The sequence below is a fragment of the Oncorhynchus mykiss genome, chromosome 8, assembly GCF_013265735.2.
Source record: "Oncorhynchus mykiss isolate Arlee chromosome 8, USDA_OmykA_1.1, whole genome shotgun sequence".
In the NCBI taxonomy this organism is placed as follows: Eukaryota; Metazoa; Chordata; class Actinopteri; order Salmoniformes; family Salmonidae; genus Oncorhynchus; species Oncorhynchus mykiss.
This window is the reverse complement of record NC_048572.1, coordinates 68,919,095-68,944,129: the sequence shown is the minus strand read 5'-3', so window position 1 is coordinate 68,944,129 and position 25,035 is coordinate 68,919,095. Positions and strand designations below refer to the sequence as shown.

The 25,035-nt window shown below is 46.9% G+C and overlaps 1 protein-coding gene across 1 annotated transcript in view; it reads left to right on the top strand.

Annotated features, from left to right (window-relative positions):
- Positions 1-25,035, top strand: part of LOC110530426 (solute carrier family 22 member 23) — an 86,266-nt gene that overhangs the window by 51,131 nt on the left and 10,100 nt on the right. Inside the window, exons 6-9 of the mRNA XM_021613484.2 lie at positions 7,584-7,686; positions 8,593-8,831; positions 9,855-9,887; positions 11,662-11,785. Coding sequence (XP_021469159.2) covers positions 7,584-7,686; positions 8,593-8,831; positions 9,855-9,887; positions 11,662-11,785 — 499 coding nt within the window. The remainder of the gene's footprint in view (positions 1-7,583; positions 7,687-8,592; positions 8,832-9,854; positions 9,888-11,661; positions 11,786-25,035) is intronic.

Genomic DNA, 25,035 nt, shown 5'->3' with positions numbered 1-25,035 from the left:
GTAACAGCCCTCTCTCCTGGGGGTGGAGGTATATCTTCAGCAGGGTAGTAAACCTACACCGTGACATCATGGACCCGACCCTCCAGACCCTAATTCATTTATTACCTGTGTTGGGGAGTAGTGAACTAGAAGTCGTTCAACTAGTAATGTAACTACATTTTGCATTAGCTTGGTGGAACAAATTCTAATCCAGTAGTGTTTTCAGTAGTTACTTACTTTTTTGCCATGTAGCAGTGTAGCTAGTGTAACTACATACTACATTTTGGCAAAAAAAATAATCAGTTCTGCCTAATTCTCACTTCAAACATTGTTTAAGTGTTTAATAGGATACATATACATTCAGTTAACATCTGACTCCAGAGTGATCTGTTCTTGCAATTTGTATTCTATGACATTTCAGATTTAGATAGGATAATTTATCACAAAGTAGTTTGGATGTTGTGGACCACGTTTTCTCAGTAACTTTAGTTAAGTAAACTATATTTTTCTTCCAGTGTGAAGTATTGGTAGCTTGGTAAACTATATTTTTCTTCCAGTGTGAAGTATTGGTAGCTTGGTAAACTATATTTTTCTTCCAGTGTGAAGTATTGGTAGCTTGGTAAACTATATTTTTCTTCCAGTGTGAAGTATTGGTAGCTTGGTAAACTATATTTTTCTTCCAGTGTGAAGTATTGGTAGCTTGGTAAACTATATTTTTCTTCCAGTGTGAAGTATTGGTAGCTCGATAAACTATATTTTCAGAGTAGTTTCCCTAACACGGTTTATTAGGGCCTTTAGAGGGAGCGGGGTAGAATGAGAAAGGGAGAGGCATCGCTCATAGACAACAGATGGGACCAGGTCAATCCCTTTGACCTCTACCTTAGTGTCTGGATAATGGATAAGTATAGCCAGGCCAGATTCCTGCAGTTTGGACAAGAGATGACTGGATGCTTCTCATGAAATCAGTTTTAAAATGTCTGTAGCAAATTGAGTTACAAAAGCATGATGCATCATTCAGAGGACTAAGATGTCTAGTTTTTGGGAACGTGTCTTATTTTAAATACATTTTACATTTCCGCTTGAATTTTCTACATTTTCACTGTAAATTACCAAAATGTGTCCAGATACAATTATCGGGTCATAAAAAAATGAGAGAAAAAAGTTTGTCCATAAAATGGTATACTAATTAAAGTTTACATTAAACTATAATATATATTACGTACATACAGTGTCTGTGGACATCTCATTACCGTGACACTTTTTCAAGTTCCTGTAAAAGCTAAAAAAAAAAGCTTCAGTTTTTAAATAAAGTTTTATTCACCAATGATGCATCATCTAGAGGATAAGTCCTTAGATGAGCACAAGTCAAGTTAATGTATTTGCTTATATGCCTTCAGAATGAGGTTCTTATTCTCAAACACCCCCTTTACCGCACTTGGCCTTCTCATTACCAAAACTGCTAAAGAGCTCAAATTGGGAAAAGTCTGATTTAATTTGATAATAGTTCTATAATTTCGGACCGTATCCCTACCACTCCACGAGATACTGAAAGCCCCTCGCCCGACGCATCGAATCCAGTATGGTGCGAACGGTGTATACCGGGGCCCCCTCGATGTCCAGAGGGGGCGGAGGAACCTCCCGCACCAGACTCCTGGAGCGGGCCAGCCATCACCGGCCTGAGGAGAGACACATGAAACAAGGGGTTAATACGGTAATCGGGGTGAAGCTGTAACCTATAACAAACCTTGTTCACTGAACCAGTCATCCACCGCAGAAGCCTCGGTCTGACTCTGATGCCAAGGCGCCAGAACCGGCTGGTACCGCAGTACACACTGGAAGGGAGAGAGGTTAGAGGAGGAGTGGCGAAGCGAGTTCTGTGCCATCTCTGCCCACTCCCCTGGCTAGTCCTGGCAATAAGACCGCAGAAACCTGCCCACATCCTGGTTTACTCTCTCCACCTGCCCATTACTCTCGGGGTGAAACACTGAAGTAAGGCTGATCGAGACCCCCATACGTTCCATGAACGCCTTCCAGACCCTAGACGTGAACTGGGGATCTCGATCAGACACTATATCCTCCGCAGTGCGTAAACAAGGCCTCCGCAGTCTGTAGGGCCGTAGGGAGACTGGGCAGAGGGAGGAGACGACAGAACTTAGAGAACCGATCCACAACGACCGGGATTGCGGTGTTACCCTGTGAGGGGGGAGATCGTTAAGAAAACCCACCTACAGGTGCGACCAAGGCTGCTGTGGAATGGGTAAGGGGTGTAGCTTCCCTCTGGGCAGGTGACTAGGAGCCTTACACTGGGCGCACACCAAGCAGGAGGAAACATAAACCATCACATCCTTAGCTAAGGTAGGCCACCAGTACCTCCCGCTCAAACAGCGCACTGTCTGACCGATCCCAGGATGACCAGAGGAGGGTGACGTGTGGGCCCAATAGATCAACCGGTCACTGACAGCAGACGGGACGTACAGACACCCAGCAGGACACTGGACGGGAGTGGGCTCTGCACGTAACGCCTGCTCAATGTCTGCATCCAGCTCCCACACTACCGGCGCCTCCAGGCAGGAGGCTGGGAGTATGGGAGTGGGATCCATGGGCTGATCCTCTGTGTCATACAGCCTGGACTATGCGTCTGCCTTCACTTTCTGGGAGCCTGGTCTGTAGGAAAGGGTGAACACAAAACGGGTGAAAAACATGGCCCACCTTTCCTGGCGAGGGTTCAGTCTCCTCGCTGCCCGGATGTACTCCAGATTGCGGTGGTCAGTCCAGATGAGAAAAGGGTGTTTAACCCCCTCAAGCCAATGTCTCCACGCCCTCAGAGCCCTTACGACAGCCAACGGCTGAGCTTCTTCGAGAAGAAGGCAAAGGGACGGAGCTTCGGTGGTGTACCCGAGCACTGAGAGAGCACAGCTCCTATCCCAGCCTCGGACGCATCCACCTCCACTATGAACACCAAAGAGGGATCCGGATTGGCCAGCACAGGAGCCAAGGTAAACAGAGCCCTCAGGTGACCAAAAGCCCTGTCTGCCTCAGCCGACCACTGCAAACTCACCGGGCCCCCCTTCAGCAGTGACGTAATGGGAGCCGCTACCTGACCAAAACCCCGGATAAACCTCCGATAGTAATTGGCAAACCCAAGAAACCGCTGCACCTCCTTTACCGTGGTGGGAGTCGGCCAAATACGCACAGTTACAATGCGGTCACTCTTCATCTCCACCCCTAAGTTGGAAATGCGGTACCCTAGGAAGGAGACGGACTGCTGGAAAACAGGCACTTCTCAGCCTTGACGTACAGGTCATGTTCCAACAATCGTCCAAGCACCCTGCGCACCAGGGACACATGCTCGGCGCGTGTAGCGGAGTATATCAGAATGTCATCAATATACACCTCTACACCCTGCCCGTGCACGTCCCTGGAAATCTCGTCTACAAAGGCTTGGAAGACTAATGGAGCATTCATCAACCCGTACGGAATGACGAGGTACTCATTATGCCCTGAGGAGGTACGGAATGCCATCTTCCACTCGTTTCCCTCCCGGATACGCACCAGGTTGTAAGCGCTCCTGAGATCTAGTTTGGTGAATAAGCGCGCCCCGTGCATTGACTAAATCGCTGTGGCTATGAGCGGTAGCGGGTAACTATACCTCACCATGATCTGATTTAGACCTCGATAGTCAATACACGGGTGCAGACCTCCATCCTTCTTCTTCACAAAAATGAAACTCGAGGAGGCGGGTGATGTGGAGGACCGAATGTACCCCTGACGCAGGGATTCGGAGACATGTGTTTCCATAGCCACTGTCTCCGCTTGTGACAGAGGATACACGTTACTCCTGGGAAGTGCGGAGTCTACCAGGATATTTATCACACAATCCCCCTGTCGATGGGGTGGTAATTGAGTCGGCGAGAGCCAAATCGGCATATTCAGGGGGAATGCGCACGGTGGTGACGTCGTCTGGACTTTCCACCGTGGTAACACCAACAGAAACCCCTAAACACCTCCCTGTGCGCTCTCACGACCACCCGTGAGAGCCCTCCGTTGCCAAGAAAACAGTGGGGTCATGACAAGCTAACCAGGGTAGGCCTAGCACCAAATGCAGGAAATGCAGGAGAGTCTATGAGGAAGAGACTAATTCTCTCCTTGTGACCCCCCCGGCGTCACCATACCCAGAGGAGCGGTGGCCTCCCTAATCAACCCTGACCCTCCTTAATCAACCCTGAAGGGCACAGCCACGGAAAGAATGGGGATTCCTACACTATGGGCGAACGATCTATCAATAAAATTCCCAGCCGCGCCTGAATTGACGAGCGCCTTATGCTGGGAATGCGGGGTAAACTCAGGAGAAGTGACATACACAAACATATGTACAACAGAGGGCTCTGGATGAGAATGGTGCCGACTCACCTGGGGTGACGCCAGAGCGCCCCGCCTGCTGCCCCGATACCCAGAGGAACCAACCCGGCACCAACCGTGCCCTCAGATGGTGCATGGAACCCCCTCCGGTCTCCCTGCACACCGCCCCTCCCAGCTCCATTGGTATCGGAGAGGGGGTGCAGGGGGGTGGAACCAACAGACCCCGATCTGAACGTCCGCGGGTAGCCAGCAGGTTGTCCAGCCGGATGGACAGGTCCACCAGCTGGTCGAATGTGAGGGTGGTGTCTCTGCAGGCCAACTCCCGACTGACGTCCTTGCACAGACTGCAGCGATAATGGTCAATCAGGGCCCTGTCGTTCCATCCTGCGCCGGCAGCCAGGGTCCGAAACTCCAGGGCGAACTCCTCGGTGCTCCTCGTCCCCTGCCTCAGATGGAAGAGGCGTTCAAACTGTTACAACGCCGCATCTCCCTCTCTCCACACGGCGTTGGCCCACTTCAGGGCTTTCCCGGTGAGGCACGAGACGAGGACGGACACCCTCTCACGGCCCGAAGGAGCCGGGTGGACGGTTGCCAGGTATAAGTCTATCTGCAACAGGAACCCCTGGCAGTTCGCAGCTGTCCCATCATATTCCTGGGGAAGGGAGAGACAAATCCCACTGGGACCAGGAGAACGGGGGGTGAATTTTGGAGACCCCGGTTGTTTTGATGGAGGTGCTGGTAGAACTCCTTGTTTCTCCCAGCGGTCCATTGTCTGGACAACATGGTCCATGGCGGTGCCAAGATGGTGGAGCATTGCTGCGTGCTCCCGGACGCGCTCCTCCACCACCTGCTCCTGCTGACTCCATAAGTTGGTCCGGAATTCTGTAAGGGGTGCGTGCTGGCAACAGAGAAGTCAGGCGCAGGAGAGCAAAAACTGCGTTTACAACGGAGCAGCTTAATAACAAAAAAACACCGGAAATCAGAACAAACAATCAATGGGTACAAAACCCGTGGCACACCAGAATAAATGTGCACATGCACTTACAATAAACAATTCCGTCACCCGAACGTCTCCCGAACAAGGAGAGGAACCAACTTCGGGAGAAGTCGTGACAATTTGTTTATTACATTTTTGTACTTTGACGATACTTTTGAAAAAATGTTGGTCAAATGTATAATAAAAAAACAATAATAAATACAAAATAGATAAGTACAGATCCTAATATCAGTGATTCAAGAGAACATTTTGTGAAAAATGACACTTGAGAGTTGTTTGTTTCTTTGGACAGTTTCGTGAGAATGACTTAACTATGTTAACTAAATGTGTATAGTATAACCTCTGTCAATAACATTGTTGGGTCATTCTCACGAAACTGTCCAAAGAAACAAACAATTCTCAAGTGTCTAATAATACTGAATTTGTTGTAATGTTTGAGTCTCTCAGATAACATAAGAACAAGGCATAATCCATGGCAAAATATGCATAATTTAAGGAAATTAGCTTCAAAACTGAAATGTCTCTCAGCCCCATGGCAGAATGTGTAGAATTGCAGAAAATTTGCTTTGAAGCTTCCATATTTCTCTCAGCCCCATTACAAAATGTGTAGATTTGCAGGAAACTAACTATAAAACTGTAAAATTTCCTCTCTGTCCCATGTAATAAAAATAAAGAAACACCAACATAAAGTGTCTTAATTAGGTCGTTGGGCCACCACGAGCCGTCAGAACAGCTTCAATGCGCCTTGTCATAGATTCTACAAGTGTCTGGAACCTATTGGAGGGATCTTCCATTAGAAATTCCATCATTTGGTGTTTTGATGGTGGTGGGAAACGCTGTCTCATTCAGTGAGCACTCGTGCCTAGTGGATGGCGGCATTGTCGACCTGGAAGAGACCACTCCCATCGAGATAGAAATGATTCACCATAGGTTGAAGGTGATCACTCAGAATGGCTGTGTATTTATTGCCGTTTACCTTGCCCTCTAAGGGTTGTGTGGATCTAAACCATGCCAGGAAAAGGCACCCGACACCATAGCAGAGCCGCCAGAAACCTAATTTACTCAAGTGTTTCCTTTATTTTGGCAGTGGACTGTAGCTGTGCCCTTTTACCTAGGAGGTCTTCTTGTCAGGTATGATATGGCAGAGGAAAAATCATAACCATTTACAAATTCTTCTGTTACTGTGCTACTCAGAGTAACAGTGCGAATACATCGTAAAACAGAGTTGCTTAATGTGAAATCAACAATTTTCTTAGCCTCCAGAGATCCTTTAGAGCAGTGTGTGCTGATGAGAGAGTGTGTCTGTCAGCCGGGTCGTCCCATTCGTCCTCTCCTCTCCTGCACACACAGCTCTCTGTCCTCCTGTTGTCATCTGCATCTATGGGTGTAGCTAGCTAGAGCGTTCTTTGTCTCTGTAGTGGTAGAGCTATGCTCGTGTCATCTTTCCATGGTGCACCTGGCTCTCTTAGCTGTAAACACTTCACAATATAACCAGAAGCAGCCTCCGGGTGTTTGTCAAATCAAATTAAAGTTTATTCGTCACTTACCCAGTTTACTGCTGGTATAAACGGTGCAGCGAAATGCGTACTTGCGAGCTCCCTCGACAATGCAGTACAAATATGATGTATTGGGCCGTCCGCACCACCCTCTGTAGATGACCTGCGGTTGAGGGCAGTGCAGTTGTGTGTGTGTGTGTGTGTGTGTGTGAGTGTGTGTGTGTGTGTGTGTGTGTGTGTGTGTGTTATGTAGCCTTGTAACATAACTAGCCCCTGAAAAGGGCCTCTCGTTTAAGAGCCAATCATAGATGGGGGATTATGGCTATGCTGCTAGGCCAGAGGATGACTTCAAAGCTCCATTATTTTATAGAGCGATAAACTTGGAATGTGCACGTGCATATGTGTGTGTACATGCAGAAAGTGGAGGTTTGTTTCCATAGCAACCCATTATATTTCAAAACATCCGTGCTCCATGTCGTGATCCGTGCTTCGCTGGGGCGTTGTCCTCTTTCATTTATCCATTCATTCACTCGTCTTCTTTTCCCCTAGTCACCCACTCCTTCCCCCGTCATACCTGTCTCCTAACAGGAAGAGATAAGTCACATGATGAAATGTTTTGGTATGAATCACATAGTGTGCAGCTGAAATTGTCCTTCCCTCACCTACCCCCATCATGTGGAATTAGATGAAGCCCTGTGGTTGACTGTACAACCTGGTATAAAGCCCTTTGTGACTTATTTTCATTGTTTCAGAGCTGCAGAACGCTCTTCACAAGAAACCCAAAAAGACATGTATCGTAAAGATGGTGGGGACAAGGAACCTGTGGAAAAACATTGTGGTCCTCTGTGTGAACTCGTAAGTATGTTCTTTGTGTGTCTGGCGGTGTGTGTCTGTGTGTGCGTGTGCATGTGTCCATGATGCAGCTGCCAGTAAGACGCCTCTGGGTGTTAAATGCGGTGGCCGGTGTTCCGTGATGATGGGACTATGGACCTGTCTGCTCGATGCAGCATCGACCGGCAGTGGCCCTCTGTGCTGTTGGCAGGCCTGTCCGTCCGTCCATCCGTCTCGCTGTCTCTGTCTGTCTGTGCTCTTAGCAGGCATGTCTGTTTGTCCATCCAGCCATTCATCTGTCTATCTATCTGCCTTCAGAATAAAGATTCACCACTTCCCTCACTCACCAATCATTATAGACAGGCTATTAGCTAATTCAGTGCCCTGACCAGTCTGTTGGTCTGCCTGTATGTCCATCTGTCTGTCTGTGTTCTTAGCAGGTCTGTCTCTCTCTGTCCGTTCGTCCGTCTGTTTGTCTGTCCATCTGTCTGTATGTCTGCCATATGGCCTAAAGAATAAAGCTTCACCTTCTCACTCACCTATCCCAGTAATTTATAGACACGCAGACAGACACAGCCCTGGCTATTTCAGTGCACGGTGCCCCTGAATCTAGTCTGACCATGAATTTTGCATGAGCTGTGTTCTTATGAGAGAACTGGAGATGAGCAGGAGAGGGTGTATGTGCGTGCTTTTAGCTTTGTTTCAGAGGAGACGAGAGGAGAGATTCATTTTCCTCTTCTTTCTTCACCCTCACTCTGTCTCGACTCATATCGTTTTTCTTTACCCTCTCTCCCATATCCCTCTCTATATTTCTGTCCTCTCTGTACACTTTCGTCTCCTCACTCCTTTTTCCCTCTCTTGCACCTTTCTCTCTTATCTTCATTCTCTCTCTCCTCATTCTCTCCCCTCCCTCTCTCTCCCTCTATCCAGACTGACTGGCTATGGCATCCACCACTGCTTTGCCCGCAGTATGATGGACCACCACGAGACCCACGAGTCCACCATGTTCCACAACTTCTACGCTGACTACTACACCATGGCGGGCATCGCCGTGGCTTCATGCATGGCACTGTGCCCGGCGGTGGGCCTAATGGGGAGGAGGGGAGGCCTGCTCATGTTCATGATCATCACTGCGCTGGCATCATTGCTGCAGCTTGGCCTGCTCAACTGTGGGTAGCCTACAGTGTTATACACATACTGTATTGTACACACGCTGTCACAAACTTGCTTGCACACACACACACACACACACACACTCACACACACAAATATACAAACACACAGGCATGCACATGCACACAAACACACTCACACATACACTGCAAGCACTCACACACAAATTATCATACAGTCTGTGCATTCTAGCTGCTCACCTTAACATCTACGGCACAAAGCCATACCTTGACCTCTACGGCACAAAGCCATACCTTGACCTCTACGGCACAAAGCCATACCTTGACCTCTACGGCACAAAGCCATACCTTGACCTCTACGGCACAAAGCCATACCTTGACCTCTACGGCACAAAGCCATACCATGACCTCTACGGTACAAAGCCATACCTTGACCTCTACGGCACAAAGCCATACCTTGACCTCTACGGCACAAAGCCATACCTTGACCTCTACGGCACGGTTTCATTCTATCTCGTCCCTGCAACACTCACGTTGTGAGAGTAGCACGAGCTATCTGACCTTAGATTACATGTGGCATAGCATGTCATGTCTCCCCGCTAAAATGTCTCACTGTCACTTGCCAGCTGGTATATGTGGATCTTATCTAGTTGTATATAGTTTTATTATGAATGTGAATAGGTAGAGGTGAAACAGCCTTTTTAGTTAGCTATAGTTGTTTTGGAGTGGGGTTTAAATGTAGGTCAATGTGATGTGAAATCTGTCAGAGTATTTATTCTTTTTTTAAAGAGTCACTTATACGTTGCGTGAACAAATGTTTAACCTACAACTACAGGTACACATCAAACACATACACACACACGTGCGCACACAGAGCACACATCTTGTGTTGTTATTGATGTGGTGTAACTAGTGTGTTCTGTGACTGGAAAATTCACTTGTAGTACTGCATGGCTGTGTCTTCTTTTTGTGTCGACTATGCTGTGTGATGTATTAGATGATCATTTGATTACATATTAACCTGTGTATGTTTCCCTCTCTCTCCCTTGGCTCCTGTAGTGCTGGGGAAATACAGTGTCCATCTGAATATAGGTACAGTACAACCATCGGTTTGTCTCCTATTCATTCTAGTGGGAACTAAGCCAATGTTTCCCTTGTTGCTGTTGCTCTGTCCTAGAATCTGAACTAATCAATACCCCATCATTCTGGCTCATAACTGTTTATCATGTTTACCGAATTATATTCAGCTTACTGGAAATACTTTAACTGCTTGATAAAGAACCAAGAAGGTCCTGGGCAGATGGGAGAATTCTGCAGTAAATTGATAACCAATTTACCATCCTAAATGTGGTTCAAGCTGTTAGAAACACATTATGATAGAAGCAGATGTCCTCAGCATGATTTGTTTGATATGATTAGACAAAGATTGGAGGAACTGACATCTGTATAAGATTGAAGAACACTAAGAAAATGTCAGCATTATAAACCAACAGTACTAAAATCAGGGCTTTAAATGTCGCAATGAGTTTGTTGCACAATGCTGGTGGTTCCAGGCAAAGGTTGATTTTTCACCTCAACCTAAATACTGTGACTTTTCCTCGCTCTCCCTTCCTCCCAATCACTCCCACTCTCTTTCCCACCCACTCTCTAAAAACACAAACTCATTGCACAGTTCAGTCAGGTCGCGATAGCCCAAACCGTGACGTGCGATTTCTGTTTGACAACTACGACGAGTGACAGTTCAGAGGCACCATGTGACTGGCTCAGTACGTCTGTAGGCATCAGTGAATAAATAAATATCTCAAGGACTAGCTAGCTGCGTTCTGTTTACTGCATAAATACACATTCAGATCCAGCTTGCTTGTCCTTCACAGTGAAACGCCACAACAGACACATGAAACCAGCAGTTGTACAACCTTAGAGGCTAGTACACATTATACCTGGTATGAAATACATTATGCCGTATCACCATCATTCATCTGAGCTGCTTTTCATCTTGCTTGGTCTTCCTGTATTCAAATAAGAGTAACTTCTTCTTAATTATATTTTTCATTAGAGGTGGAATTACCAGTCTTCCTGTCTGTGTTCTACTCCCTGATCCTCCTTTGTCTCATTGACCCTAACTAACCTCTAGCCCTCTTCTTCCCCTGTGTATTTATCTCTCTTATGGTCTCTCCATGTTCTCTATCCCTAATCTTCCACCTGGAAGCAAACTGGGCCTGGCCTGTTGTCAGACAGCCAGAGGATTAGAGATTAGAGAGGAGCAGCAAACTGACCAGCCTCGGATGATCCTCTTTGGGCAACTTAAACATCTTAAATTTAGACACCAAACCGATCCGAGACCAGCCAGAGATGATCCTCTTTGGGCAACTGAAACATGTTTAATTTAAGACACCAAACTGACTTGAGACAAGCCTCGGATGATGCAATTTAAACATGCCTCATATACTGTATACACGTCATGGGAATGATGTAACCATCTACATATGTTATTTATAAACCTATAGTTTTATGTCAAGATGGCAGGAAATGTGTTGTTGAAGTATTAGGATCATCCTTCAACAACACCCTGCTCTTAGGAGAAAGCATAGGTACTTTTCTAGCTCAGTGCAATGAGCATTCTTTTAAGAGAGTCATTCATCTATCAGGGTTAGATATAGAATTTTCCTTTGAGCTTATCTCACCTTTCTACATTAGAATGTATTCTCTCTGTATATTGGCTGGATAATGGTTATGTTTGTTTGCTTTCTAAACAGAGTGCTCATATACACTAATCTCACTTTAATAATTTAGGCTGAATCATTTTAATAATTTAGGCTGAATCGTGTTTAATGGCTGACTCGTGTTTTGTCTTCTTTCTGTGCAGAGAGCTCGGATACACTTAATAAGAACTTCTCCATCGCCTTTTCCATCATCGGCATGTTCTCCTCCCACGCTGTCAGCAACCTGAGCATATTCTTCTGCGCTGAGATCACCCCCACCGTCATCAGGTGAGCCCACCCACACACTGGGACCGGACCACTGGAGCGTACCACTGAGGGGGGTTGAGGGATAGGATTCAGAGGGACTGTGAGGATATGTTCAGGCCAGGGTTGAGGAGAAACCTTGTTTTAGGCCTCATGGGAATTGAAAACAGGGTTTCATTTTATTCCCCTTTTATTCAGAGACGGCTTGGGTAAAATGTCTGGTTCAGTTTATAACATTTTACAGAACATTCACTCTGTCAAGCAATGTAAATATACTGTCTACAAATCTGGAATTGAAGAAAGATTGAAGAAGAAAATACCCTGTGTTTTATGATGCTCATTATCCAAATATAACATAGTCTTAGTCTTTTGATTGCAATAGAGAGGTTAATGACTTCAGGTTGCTCTGACCTGCTAGGATATCACCAGGATATTACAACCCTGCTGTTAGCACAGCACTCCCACCATATTGTGTGATCATGGACCTCTACTTACATGCCCCCATCTATAACATAGTAAGGGTGTAGTTCTATATCCACATATTGTTTGAATTAGCCTTTCCCTCTCTGTACAAACTACGACACAGCTTTGGATCTCATGATGTTGTGTTGTATTATGTAAGGTATGGTGCACTGTACTGCCTCGAGTGACTGCGGAGCACCACCTGGTGGCCAGTCACAGACCAGAAAGGAGACAAATGATGGTCCTGCATTGGCAGGATTCTCTTAAAATCAAATCAAATTTTATTTGTCACATGCACCGATTACAACGGGTGTAGTCTATACCGTGAAATGCTTGGTTACGAGCCCTTCCCAACAATACAGAGTGAAAAACTAAACAAATACAAGTAATAGTAACACATGAATGAAGCTATATCCAGGGAGTATCGGTACCAGATCAATGTGCAGGGATATGCGGTAATTGAGGTAGATATGTACATGAATGCAGTGTAAAGTGACTAATAATTGTAATAATAAGAATAAAATAAAGAACAGAGTAGCAGCAGAAAGTATTCACACCCTGTGAGTTGTTCCACATTTTGTTGTGTAACAGCCTTAATTCAAAATGGATTAAATTGAGATTTTGTGTCACTGGCCTACGCAAAATAATACCCCATAATGTCAAAGTGGAATAATGTTTTTAGACATTTTTACAAATAAATTACAAATGAAAAGCTGAAATGTCTTGAGTCAAGAAATGTTCAACCCGTTTGTTATGGCAAGCCTACATAAGAGTGAAAATGTGCTTAAAACTTCTTAAGGCTAGGGGGCGGTATTTTGACATCCGGATGAAAAGCGTGCCCAAAGTAAACTGCCTGCTACTCAGGCCCAGAAGCTAGGATTGGCATATTATTAGTAGATTTGGATAGAAAGCACTCTGAAGTTTCTAAAACTGTTTGAATAATGTCTGTGAGTATAACAGAACTGTTTTGGCAGGCGAAACTCTGAGCACAATCCATCCAGGGAAAAATGTTTTGAGGTCAATGTGTTTTCTATTAGTTTTCTATGCATATTACTGCACTATTTTTAATAGGAATTTGCTTGCAGTTCCTATGGCTTCCACAAGATGTCAACAGTCTTTAGAAATTGGTTGATGTTTATCTTTTGAGAAATTAAGAAGTAGCCCTGTTATTTCCATGTGTCACTCAGAGGGACTCAAGTCTTTTGGCGCGCACGACCTGGAATGTGCTTCACTTTGTTTTCGTCCGGTATTGAACACAGTTTATCCCGTCTTAAATTTGATTGATTATTTACGTTTTAGGATACCTAAGGTTGGATTAGGAAAGTTGTTTGAAATGTTTGGACCAAGTTTACAGGTAACTTACAGTATTAGATACTTCGTAGGCATGTTGGGCGAGTTGAAACCGGTGTATTTCTGAATGGACATTTTGGGGATATCTTCAAGATCTTCAAAGGTGAGGCATGAATTATATCGTTATTTCTGATTATTGTGTCGCACCTGGCTGGTTGAAATAGGATTTTCATGTGTTTGTATGCGGGGTGCTGTCCTCAGATAATCACATGGTCTGCTTTTGCCGTAAAGCCTTTTTGAAATCTGACACTGTGGCTGGATTAACAAGAAGTTAAGCTGTATTTTGATTTTTAACACTTGTATGTTTAATGAATTCTTATTATGAGTATTTCTGTTTTTGAATTTGGTGCTGCAATTTCACTGGATGTTGTCAAATCAATCCCGTTAATGGTATCCAAGCTGGAATGGGGGTGAAGGGATCCCTAAGAGGTTTTTAACAAGTCACATAATACGTTTCATGGACTCTGTGTGCAATTATAGTGTTTAACATGATTTTTGAATGACTACCGTGTATTTTTACCACACACATACAATTATCTGTAAGGTCTCTTAATCGAGCAGTGAATTTCAAACACAGATTCAACCACAAAGACCAGGGAGGTTTTCCAATGCCTCGCAAAGAAGGGTAGATGAGTAAAAACATCCGACATTGAATATCCCACATCGAAGATGGACATCCTTCATAACTCAGTTGCCAGAGAGGAAGGAAACCGCTCAGGGATTTCACCATGAGGCCAATGGTGACTTTAAAAAAGTTTAACACTAGAACCGCCATAGGCCAATGGCCACTGAAGTTTGATTTTGTAAATAAATCTGCCCCAAAACATTGCTATGTCCTGCCCATTTCTTTAACTTTTCCTACATGTGTTACGGTGCGTGAATGAGGACCCAAAAGCGAATCAACTTAAACAGAGCTTCTTTAATTACCAAACATAGGTAGGCTCAGATGGACCGGCAGATTCCGACAGGACAGGACAAGGTTACAGCAAACATGACGGCAGTCTGGTTCAGGCATGAATGACACAAACAAACAAGAATCCGACAAGGACAGGAGCAGAAACAGAGAGAGATATAGGGACCTAATCAGAGGGAAAAAGGGAACAGGTGGGGAACGGGGTGAATGGGTAGTTAGAGGAGACAAGGGACAGCTGGGGGAAAGCGGGGGAGAAAAGGTAACCTAACACGACCAGCAGAGGGAGACAGGGTGAAGGGAAAGGACAGAGACAAGACAACATGACAGTACATGACAGTACCCCCCCACTCACCGAGCGCCTCCTGGCGCACTCGAGGAGGAAACCTGGCGGCAACGGAGGAAATCATCAATCAGCGCACGGTCCAGCACGTCCCGAGAGGGAACCCAACTCCTCTCCTCAGGACCGTACCCCTCCCAGTCAACTAGGTACTGATGACCACGGCCCCGAGGACGCATGTCCAAGATTTTACGGACCCTGTAGATAGGTGCGCCCTCGACAAGGATGGGGGGGGGGGGGGGAAGACGAGCGGGGGCGCGAAGAACGGGCTTAACACAGGAGACATGGAAAACCGGGTGGACGCGACGAAGATATCGCGGAAGAAGAAGTCGCACTGCGACAGGATTAATGACCTGAGAGATACGGAATGGACCAATGAACCGCGGGGTCAACTTGCGAGAAGCCGTCTTAAGGGGAAGGTTCTGAGTGGAGAGCCAAACTCTCTGACCGCGACAATATCTAGGGCTCTTCGTTCTACGCTTATTAGCAGCTCTCACAGTCTGCGCCCTATAACGGCAAAGTGCAGACCTGACCCTCTTCCAGGTGCGCTCGCAACGTTGGACAAAAGCCTGAGCGGAGGGGACGCTGGACTCGGCGAACTGAGATGAGAACAACGGAGGCTGGTACCCGAGGCTACTCTGAAAAGGAGATAGCCCGGTCGCAGACGAAGGAAGCGAGTTGTGGGCGTATTCTGCCCAGGGGAGCTGTTCTGACCAAGACGCAGGGTTGCGAAAAGAAAGACTGCGTAAGATGCGACCAATAGTCTGATTGGCCCGTTCTGCTTGACCGTTAGACTGGGGGTGAAAGCCGGAAGAGAGACTGACGGAAGCCCCAATCAAACGGCAAAACTCCCTCCAAAATTGAGACGTGAATTGCGGACCTCTGTCCGAAACGACGTCTGACGGAAGGCCATGAATTCTGAAAACATTCTCGATGATGATTTGTGCCGTCTCTTTAGCAGAAGGAAGCTTAGCAAGGGGAATGAAATGAGCCGCCTTAGAGAACCTATCGACAACCGTAAGAATAACAGTCTTCCCCGCTGACGAAGGCAGTCCGGTGACAAAATCTAAGGCGATGTGAGACCACGGTCGAGAGGGAATAGGAAGCGGCCTGAGACGGCCGGCAGGAGGAGAGTTACCGGACTTAGTCTGCGCGCAGACCGAACAAGCAGCCACGAAACGACGCGTGTCATGCTCCCGGGTGGGCCACCAGAAACGCTGGCGAATGGAAGCAAGCGTACCCCGAACGCCAGGGTGGCCGGCTAACTTGGCAGAGTGAGCCCACTGAAGAACGGCCAGACGAGTAGGAACGGGAACGAAAAGAAGGTTCCTAGGACAAGCGCGCGGCGACGGAGTTTGAGTGAGTGCTTGCTTTACCTGCCTCTCAATTCCCCAGACAGTCAACCCGACAACACGCCCCTCAGGGAGAATCCCCTCGGGGTCAGTGGAGGCTACTGAAGAACTGAAGAGACGAGACAAAGCATCAGGCTTGGTGTTCTTAGAGCCCGGACGATAAGAAATCACGAACTCGAAACGAGCGAAAAACAGCGCCCAACGCGCCTGACGCGCATTAAGTCGTTTGGCAGAACGGATGTACTCAAGGTTCCTATGGTCAGTCCAAACGACAAAAGGAACGGTCGCCCCCTCCAACCACTGTCGCCATTCGCCTAGGGCTAACCGGATGGCGAGCAGTTCGCGGTTACCCACATCATAGTTACGTTCCGACGGCGACAGGCGATGAGAAAAATACGCGCATGGGTGGACCTTGTCGTCAGAGAGGGAGCGCTGAGAAAGGATGGCTCCCACTCCCACCTCTGACGCGTCAACCTCGACAACGAACTGTCTAGAGACGTCAGGTGTAACAAGGATAGGAGCGGATGTAAAACGATTCTTGAGGAGATCAAAAGCTCCCTGGGCGGAAACGGACCACTTAAAGCACGTCTTGACAGAAGTAAGGGCTGTGAGAGGAGCTGCCACCTGACCGAAATTACGGATGAAACGACGATAGAAGTTCGCGAAGCCGAGAAAGCGCTGCAGCTCGACGCGTGACTTAGGGACGGGCCAATCAATGACAGCTTGGACCTTAGCGGGATCCATCTTAATGCCTTCAGCGGAAATAACAGAACCGAGAAATGTGACGGAGGAGGCATGAAAAGTGCACTTCTCAGCCTTCACAAAAAGACAATTCTCTAAAAGGCGCTGGAGGACACGTCGAACGTGCTGAACATGAATCTGGAGTGACGGTGAAAAAATCAGGATATCGTCAAGGTAAACGAAAACAAAGATGTTCAGCATGTCTCTCAGGACATCATTGACTAATGCCTGAAAGACAGCTGGAGCGTTAGCGAGGCCGAAAGGAAGAACCCGGTATTCAAAGTGCCCTAACGGAGTGTTAAACGCCGTCTTCCACTCGTCCCCCTCCCTGATGCGCACGAGATGGTAAGCGTTACGAAGGTCCAACTTAGTGAAAAACCTGGCTCCCTGCAGGATCTCGAAGGCTGAAGACATAAGAGGAAGCGGATAACGATTCTTCACTGTTATGTCATTCAGCCCTCGATAATCTATGCAGGGGCGCAGAGACCCGTCCTTCTTCTTGACAAAAAAAAACCCCGCTCCGGCGGGAGAGGAGGAGGGGACTATGGTACCGGCGTCAAGAGCTACAGACAAATAATCTTCGAGAGCCTTACGTTCGGGAGCCGACAGAGAGTATAGTCTACCCCGGGGGGGGGTGGTTCCCGGAAGGAGATCAATACTACAATCATACGACCGGTGTGGAGGAAGAGAGGTGGCCCTGGACCGACTGAACACCGTGCGCAGATCGTGATATTCCTCCGGCACCCCTGTCAAATCACCAGGCTCCTCCTGTGAAGAAGAGACAGAGGAAACAGGAGGGATAGCAGACATTAAACATTTCACATGACAAGAGACGTTCCAGGAGAGGATAGAATTACTAGACCAATTAATGGAAGGATTATGACAAACTAGCCAGGGATGGCCCAAAACAACAGGTGTAAAAGGTGAACGAAAAATTAAAAAAGAAATGGTTTCACTATGATTACCAGAAACAGTGAGGGTTAAAGGTAGCGTCTCACGCTGAATCCTGGGGAGAGGACTACCATCCAGGGCGAACAAGGCCGTGGGCTCCTTTAACTGTCTGAGAGGAATGTCATGTTCCCGAGCCCAGGTCTCGTCCATAAAACAGCCCTCCGCCCCAGAGTCTATTAAGGCACTGCAGGAAGCTGACGAACCGGTCCAGCGTAGATGGACCGACAAGGTAGTGCAGGATCTTGAAGGAGAGACAGGAGTAGTAGCGCTCACCAGTAGCCCTCCGCTTACTGACGAGCTCTGGCCTTTTACTGGACATGAAGTGACAAAATGACCAGCGGAACCGCAATAGAGACAGAGGCGGTTGGTGATTCTCCGTTCCCTCTCCTTAGTCGAGATGCGGATACCTCCCAGCTGCATGGGCTCAGCACCCGAGCCGGCAGAGGAAGATGGTAGTGATGCGGAGAGGGAGGCGATGGAGAGCGCGAGCTCCTTTCCACGAGCTCGGTGACGAAGATCAACCCGTCGCTCAATGCGAATAGCGAGTTCAATCAAGGAATCCACGCTGGAAGGAACCTCCCGGGAGAGAATCTCATCCTTTACCTCTGCGCGGAAACCCTCCAGAAGACGAGCGAGCAAGGCCGGCTCGTTCCAGCCACTGGAGACAGCAAGAGTGCGAAACTCAATAGAGTAGTCTGTTATGGATCGATTGCCTTGACATAGGGAAGACAGGGCCCTGGAAGCCTCCTCCCCAAAAACAGATCGATCAAAAACCCGTATCATCTCCTCCTTAAAGTCTTGATACTGGTTAGTACACTCAGCCCTTGCCTCCCAGATTGCCGTGCCCCACTCACGAGCCCGTCCAATAAGGAGAGATATGACGTAGGCGACACGAGCAGTGCTCCTGGAGTAAGTGTTGGGCTGGAGAGAAAACACAATATCACACTGGGTGAGGAACGAGCGGCATTCAGTGGGCTCCCCAGAGTAACACGGCGGGTTATTGATTCTGGGCTCCGGAGATTCGAAAGCCCTGGAAGTGGCCGGTGGATCGAGGCGGAGATGGTGAACCTGTTCTGTGAGGTTGGAGACTTGGGTGGCCAGGGTCTCAACGGCATGTCGAGCAGCAGACAATTCCTGCTTGTGTCTGCCTAGCATCGCTCCCTGGATCTCGACGGCTGAGTGGAGAGGATCCGAAGTCGCTGGGTCCATTCTTGGTCGGATTCTTCTGTTACGGTGCGTGAATGAGGACCCAAAAGCGAATCAACTTAAACAGAGCTTCTTTAATTACCAAACATAGGTAGGCTCAGATGGACCGGCAGATTCCGACAGGACAGGACAAGGTTACAGCAAACATGACGGCAGTCTGGTTCAGGCATGAATGACACAAACAAACAAGAATCCGACAAGGACAGGAGCAGAAACAGAGAGAGATATAGGGACCTAATCAGAGGGAAAAAAGGAACAGGTGGGGAACGGGGTGAATGGGTAGTTAGAGGAGACAAGGGACAGCTGGGGGAAAGCGGGGGAGAAAAGGTAACCTAACACGACCAGCAGAGGGAGACAGGGTGAAGGGAAAGGACAGAGACAAGACAACATGACAGTACATGACAACATGTTTGTATTATATCAGAATTTTGAAAACACAAAAGTATTTAGAGCCCTTTTACTTGTTTTATTTCCACACTTTTTCCTAACTTAACCCACCTAGACAATGTGCTGTAGGACGTTGGTACCCAGCCAGGCACTAATGCGTCTCTCTCTCTCCTCACGGAATGAATGACAAATGGATAAATGGGCAATACGTGTGTACCATACTTCACAATTGATTTGAAATTAGGCCTAACTGAATGAGGAGGTTGATTTAATTTAGAAAGACACTAGTGTAATGATGAGTTTGTGTTATGCCGCTCGCCTTGATACCATTCTCTTTTAAGTTCTCTTTTAAAAAAATAAGCTGTAAAGGAAAACTAAAACATGCTACATGTTGCAGTAGGCCTTTCAAATAATGCAAAACATTTCATTGACTCTATACAGAAAGCAAATGATGCCATCCCCCACTGAATGAATGAACATTGGATGGATGGAATTACTTCACAATCAAATTTAAATTAGGCCTGACTGAATGATGAGGGTGAAGATGTTGATTTTATTTAGAACAACAATAGTGTAATGATGAGATTGTGTAATAAGAATTAGCCTATAGACAAGATTAAATTGACAAGTGACAATATTAGGCCTATCAATTGTCAAATTGTACAAGCAGAGAGGGGTGTAACTTGTAATTTACAAATGCATGGAAAGGTGCATCACTTTTTCAAATCCTTCAGAATCACATGCAGGTAAAACACATTTATTTACATATAATATCAGGAAGAGCAAATTCTGCAGTTTCTATTACACTTACCTTTGTCAAATAACTCTCATAATTCAAGAGGTGCAGCTCTATTTCCAAATGTTACTTTTTCCAAGAACATCCGTACTGTCAATGCATTCAGCACATGACCACTAGTGCAGCAGCAATGCTCTGTCTACTAAGTAAAAACTAGTAACCTAATCATCTTCAAATTAAAATATGAAATGTATCCTTTACAATTGTTCATGTACTGGTGCTTTTGTTTAGGAATACAGCAAATTATTTCACCTGTGCACCTGGCTGGTTATAGTATTATCTTTTTTGTTCTACTTCTACTGTCAAAATAAGCTTTAACTGGACTTTATTAGTTACTGCTGTATAACTGTATTACTAATTGAATCTACAGATAAAGTTGATCAAATGGATTAAACTGTAATGTTTTTATTGTAAGGGAAATGAAAATAGGCTGGAGGTCTTGTGTTTTTTCTGGACTTTGAAGAATTATACAAACCATTTCTAGCTTTTCCACAAATATGTCTAAATGCAATTAATCCTTTACAATAGTTGATGTACTATTTATCAAGGGTTGGTGCTTATGTTTTTGCACCTTGTGGGTTGATATGGATCTGATGCATATGCTAAAGAAGACGCCCATCAACGTTGTCTAGCGGGTTAATAGATGTGATAGGAGAAAACTGAGGAAGGATCAACAACATTGTTGTTCAGGACTACCTGGCATGATTACTCCTTGCTGTCCCCAGTCCACCTGGCCGTGCTGCTGCTCCAGTTTCAACTGTTCTGCTTGCGGCTATGAAATCCTGACCTGCTCCACTCACTAGACCTGTTCATATTTAGGTAGGTTGTTTCCCCACCTGCATTTGTGGGATATTATTTTGTGCATGTGCACCACGTAGTCACATGTCATTGTTAGTCTATTGATTTATTGTTTTGTTTTTGCTAAATTTCACTTCATAATAAATATGAAATGTGGAACTCAACATCCGCTGCGCCTTGGTCCGTCTCTCCTCACGATCGTGACAGAATATCCCACCAACAAAGGACCAAGCAGCGTGAACATGATGTAAGGACGTTTTGGACTTGGGAGGATGCAAAACATTTCCTTGGCGGCAGACGGAAGGAAAAAATAGAGGACAGCGACAAACCCAGGATTCGCGCCCACAGAAAGCCCAAGGACAACCCCAATAAAAAAAATTGTGGGGGGAGGCACGAGGGATGGTCGGCAGATCTAGCGGTCGAGCAGCAGAGAGTGCCAGAGCCTGTGTGGGAGTCGATAGAGGTATTTAATGAGAGATACCGGAGAGAGGTTCTGGCAAGGAGTATGTTGCAGCGCAGGCGCGGTACCATCTGTGCCTGCTCCCTGCACTCGCAAGAGCCACTCTGAAGAGCCAGAGACTGTCAGGGAGGCAATGGGGAAGTTGGGAGAGAGATGAGAGAGATGTTGTGCAAGTGTGTTCTGCTCAACATCCGACCAGAGGATCCGGTTCGCAGTCTGGTGCAACTTGGGCCGGCTCCACACTTCTGGCCTCCAGAGCGCCTCCCCAGTCAGGTGCGTCCTGTGTCTCCTCCTCGCACTCGCCCTGAAGTATGTGTCCCCAGTCCGATACATCCTGTGCCTGCTCCCCGCACTCGCTCTGAGTTGCGTGTCACCAGTCCGGTTCCACCTGTGCCGGCTCCACGCACCAGACTTCCAGTGTGCCTCCCCAGTCCGGTACGTCCTGTGCCTACTCCCCGCACTTGACCTGAAGTGCGTGTCACCAGTCCGGTGCCACCTGTGCTGGCTCCACACACCAGGCCTCCAGTGCCCCTTCCCAGTCCGGTACGTCCTGTATCTGCTCCACTCAATAGGCCTCCAGTGCCCCTTCCCAGTCCGGTACGTCCTGCATCTGCTCCACTCAATAGGCCTCCAGTGCGCATTCACAGTCCAGAGCTTCCGGCGACGGTTCATAGTCCAGAGCTTCTGGCGACGGTTCCCAGTCCAGAGCTTCTGGCGACGGTTCATAGTCCAGAGCTTCTGGCGACGGTTCATAGTCCAGAGCTTCCAGCGACGGTTCCCAGTCCAGAGCTTTCGGTGATGATTCCCAGGCCAGAGCTTCCGGCGATGATTCCCAGTCCAGAGCTTCCGCCGACGGTTCCCAGTCCAGAGCTTCCGGCGACGGTTCCCAGTCCAGAGCTTCCGCCGACGGTTCCCAGTCTAGAGCTTCAACGACGATTCCCAGTCCAGAGCTTCCAGCGATGGTTCACAGTCTGGAACCTCCTACGACGGTCCACAGTCCGGAACCTCCTGCGACGGTCCACAGACCGGAACCTCCTACGACGGTACACAGTCCAGAACCTCCTACGACGGTCCACAGTCCGGAACCTCCTGCGACGGTCCACAGTCCGGAACCTCCTACGACGGTCCACAGTCCAGAACCTCCTGTGACGGTCCATAGTCCCAATCCAGGGCAGGAGCCTTCCTCTGCGCCGGTGCCCAGTCCAGGCATGGTGTCCATTCCCGCTCCATGGCAGGAGTCTTCCTCTGCACTGGTGCCCAGTCCAGACACGGTGCCCAGTCCAGGCATGGCGTCCAGTCCCGCTCCAAGGCCGGAGCCTTCCTCTGTGCCGGTGCCCAGTCCAGGCACGGCGTTCAGCCCGGCGCCATGGCCGGATCCGGGGTCTGGGCGGGGGCTACAACCTGCACTGGAGCCGCCACTGACACTAATCACCCCCCCTACCCTCCCCATTTGGTGTCAGGTTTTGCATCCGGAGTCCGCACCTTTAGGGGGGGGGGGTACTGTCACATCCTGACCATAGAGAGCCCTTAGTTCTCTATGGTGTAGTAGGTCAGGGCGTGACTAGGGGGTGATCTAGTATAGATATTTCTATGTGGGTGCTAATATGGTTCCCAATTAGAGGCAGCTGTTTATCGTTGCCTCTGATTGGGTATCATATTTAGGTAGGTTGTTTCCCCACCTGTATTTGTGGGATATTATTTTGTGTTTTGTGCATGTGCACCAAGTAGTCACATTTCGTTAGTCGTTAGTCTATTGATTGATTGTTTTGTTTTTGCTAAGTTTCACTTTATAATAAATATGTGGAACTCAACATCCACTGCGCCATGGTCTGTCTCTCCACAAGTACGTGACAGCACAGAAAAAATCTGAGGAAAACCTGATTCAGTCTGCTTTCCAACAGACACTGGAAGACAAATGCACCTTTCCGCAGGACAATAACCTAAAACACGAGGCCAAATATACACTACAGTTGTTTACTAGGGCAACATTGAATGTTCCTGAGTGGCGTAGTTACAGTTTTGACTTAAATCAAATTGAAAATATATGGCAAGACTTGAATCTGCCACTCTATCAATGATCAACAACTAATTTGACAGACTTAAAAAAAAATGTAAAATAATAATAATAATAATGTGCAAATATTGTACTATCCAGGTGTGCATAGCTCTTAGGGACTTACCCAGAAAGACTCGCAGCTGTATTCGCTGCCTAAGGTGATTGTAACATATTGACTCTGGGGGGTGAATTCTTATGTAAATTAGATTTTAGTATTTCATTTTCAATACATTTGCGAAAATGTATAAAAACATGTTTTCACATTGTCATTATGGGATATTGTATGTAGATGTGTGAGACAAAAAAATACATTTGATCCATTTTGAATTCAGGCTGTAACAACAAAATGTAGAATAAGACATATAGGTATGAATACTTTCTGAAGGCACTGCATAATGAGTGCAAAAGCGTATGTGTGTGTGTGTGTGTGTGTGTCGGTATGTGCGTGTGTGTGTTGTGTCGGTATGTGCGTGTGTGTTTGTGTGTGTGTGTGTTATACACTGTATGTGTGTTTGTATGTAATGTATGTGAACGTGTGTGGGTTTCGTGTCAGTGTAGTGTGAGTTTGTATATAGTTTGTATGTATAGTCTTGTGAGTGTACATAGAGTGAGTGCAAGATAGAGTCAGCGTAGGTAGACCAAGTAACCATTTCAGTAATTATTGAATTAAATGCGGGAATAATGACATGCAAATCTGGGAAGCTTCGTGTTCACATTGCCCTAAAAAAGGGAACCGAAACCGTGTATTTCAAGCTAACCGAATTCAGACTACCTCTCGAGATGGTCTCATTTCGGTTCGCTTTGGGGGCTCTTTTGACAGGTCTCAGTTCCTTTTGGAGTGTTCACACTGCACAGAAAAATTAAGTGAACTGCACTGAGTTCACAAAAATGGTCTGAAAGGTGCCAAGTGTGAAAACACCCATACTTACATCGACCATGTAGAGCGAGATCACACAGTCATCCGTAACAGGGGCTTTCAAGCAAGACTCAGTGTTGTATTTCTCGAAGTGAGCATAAAAGGCATTTAGCTCGTTTGATAGTTCTGCATCACTGGGCATCTCATGGCTGGATTTCCCTTCGTAATCTGTTATCGTCTGCAAAACCTGCCACATAAGACGAGCGTCGGAGTTGGTGTCCTTTTGCATGTTTGATATTGCGTCGGAGGTCGCAGCAGGCGTTGTTGTATGTGTCCATGTCCGTGTCCTGTTCCTTGTAAGGAGTAGCTCTAGCCTTTAGCCCAGCGCAGATATTGCCAATAATCAATGTTTTTGTTTTGGTTACGTTCGTATTGCTACTGTGGGGACGACGTTGTCTATGCTGCACTTAATGATGAAGCCTGTGACTGATGTGGTAAACTCCTCAATGGTATCGGATTAATCATGGTATTGCAGCACTCTCTGCGGTTGTGACCTTAAAATGGCTGATAGGATATGTCAATAACACAATAATCACCAAGTTTGTCTTC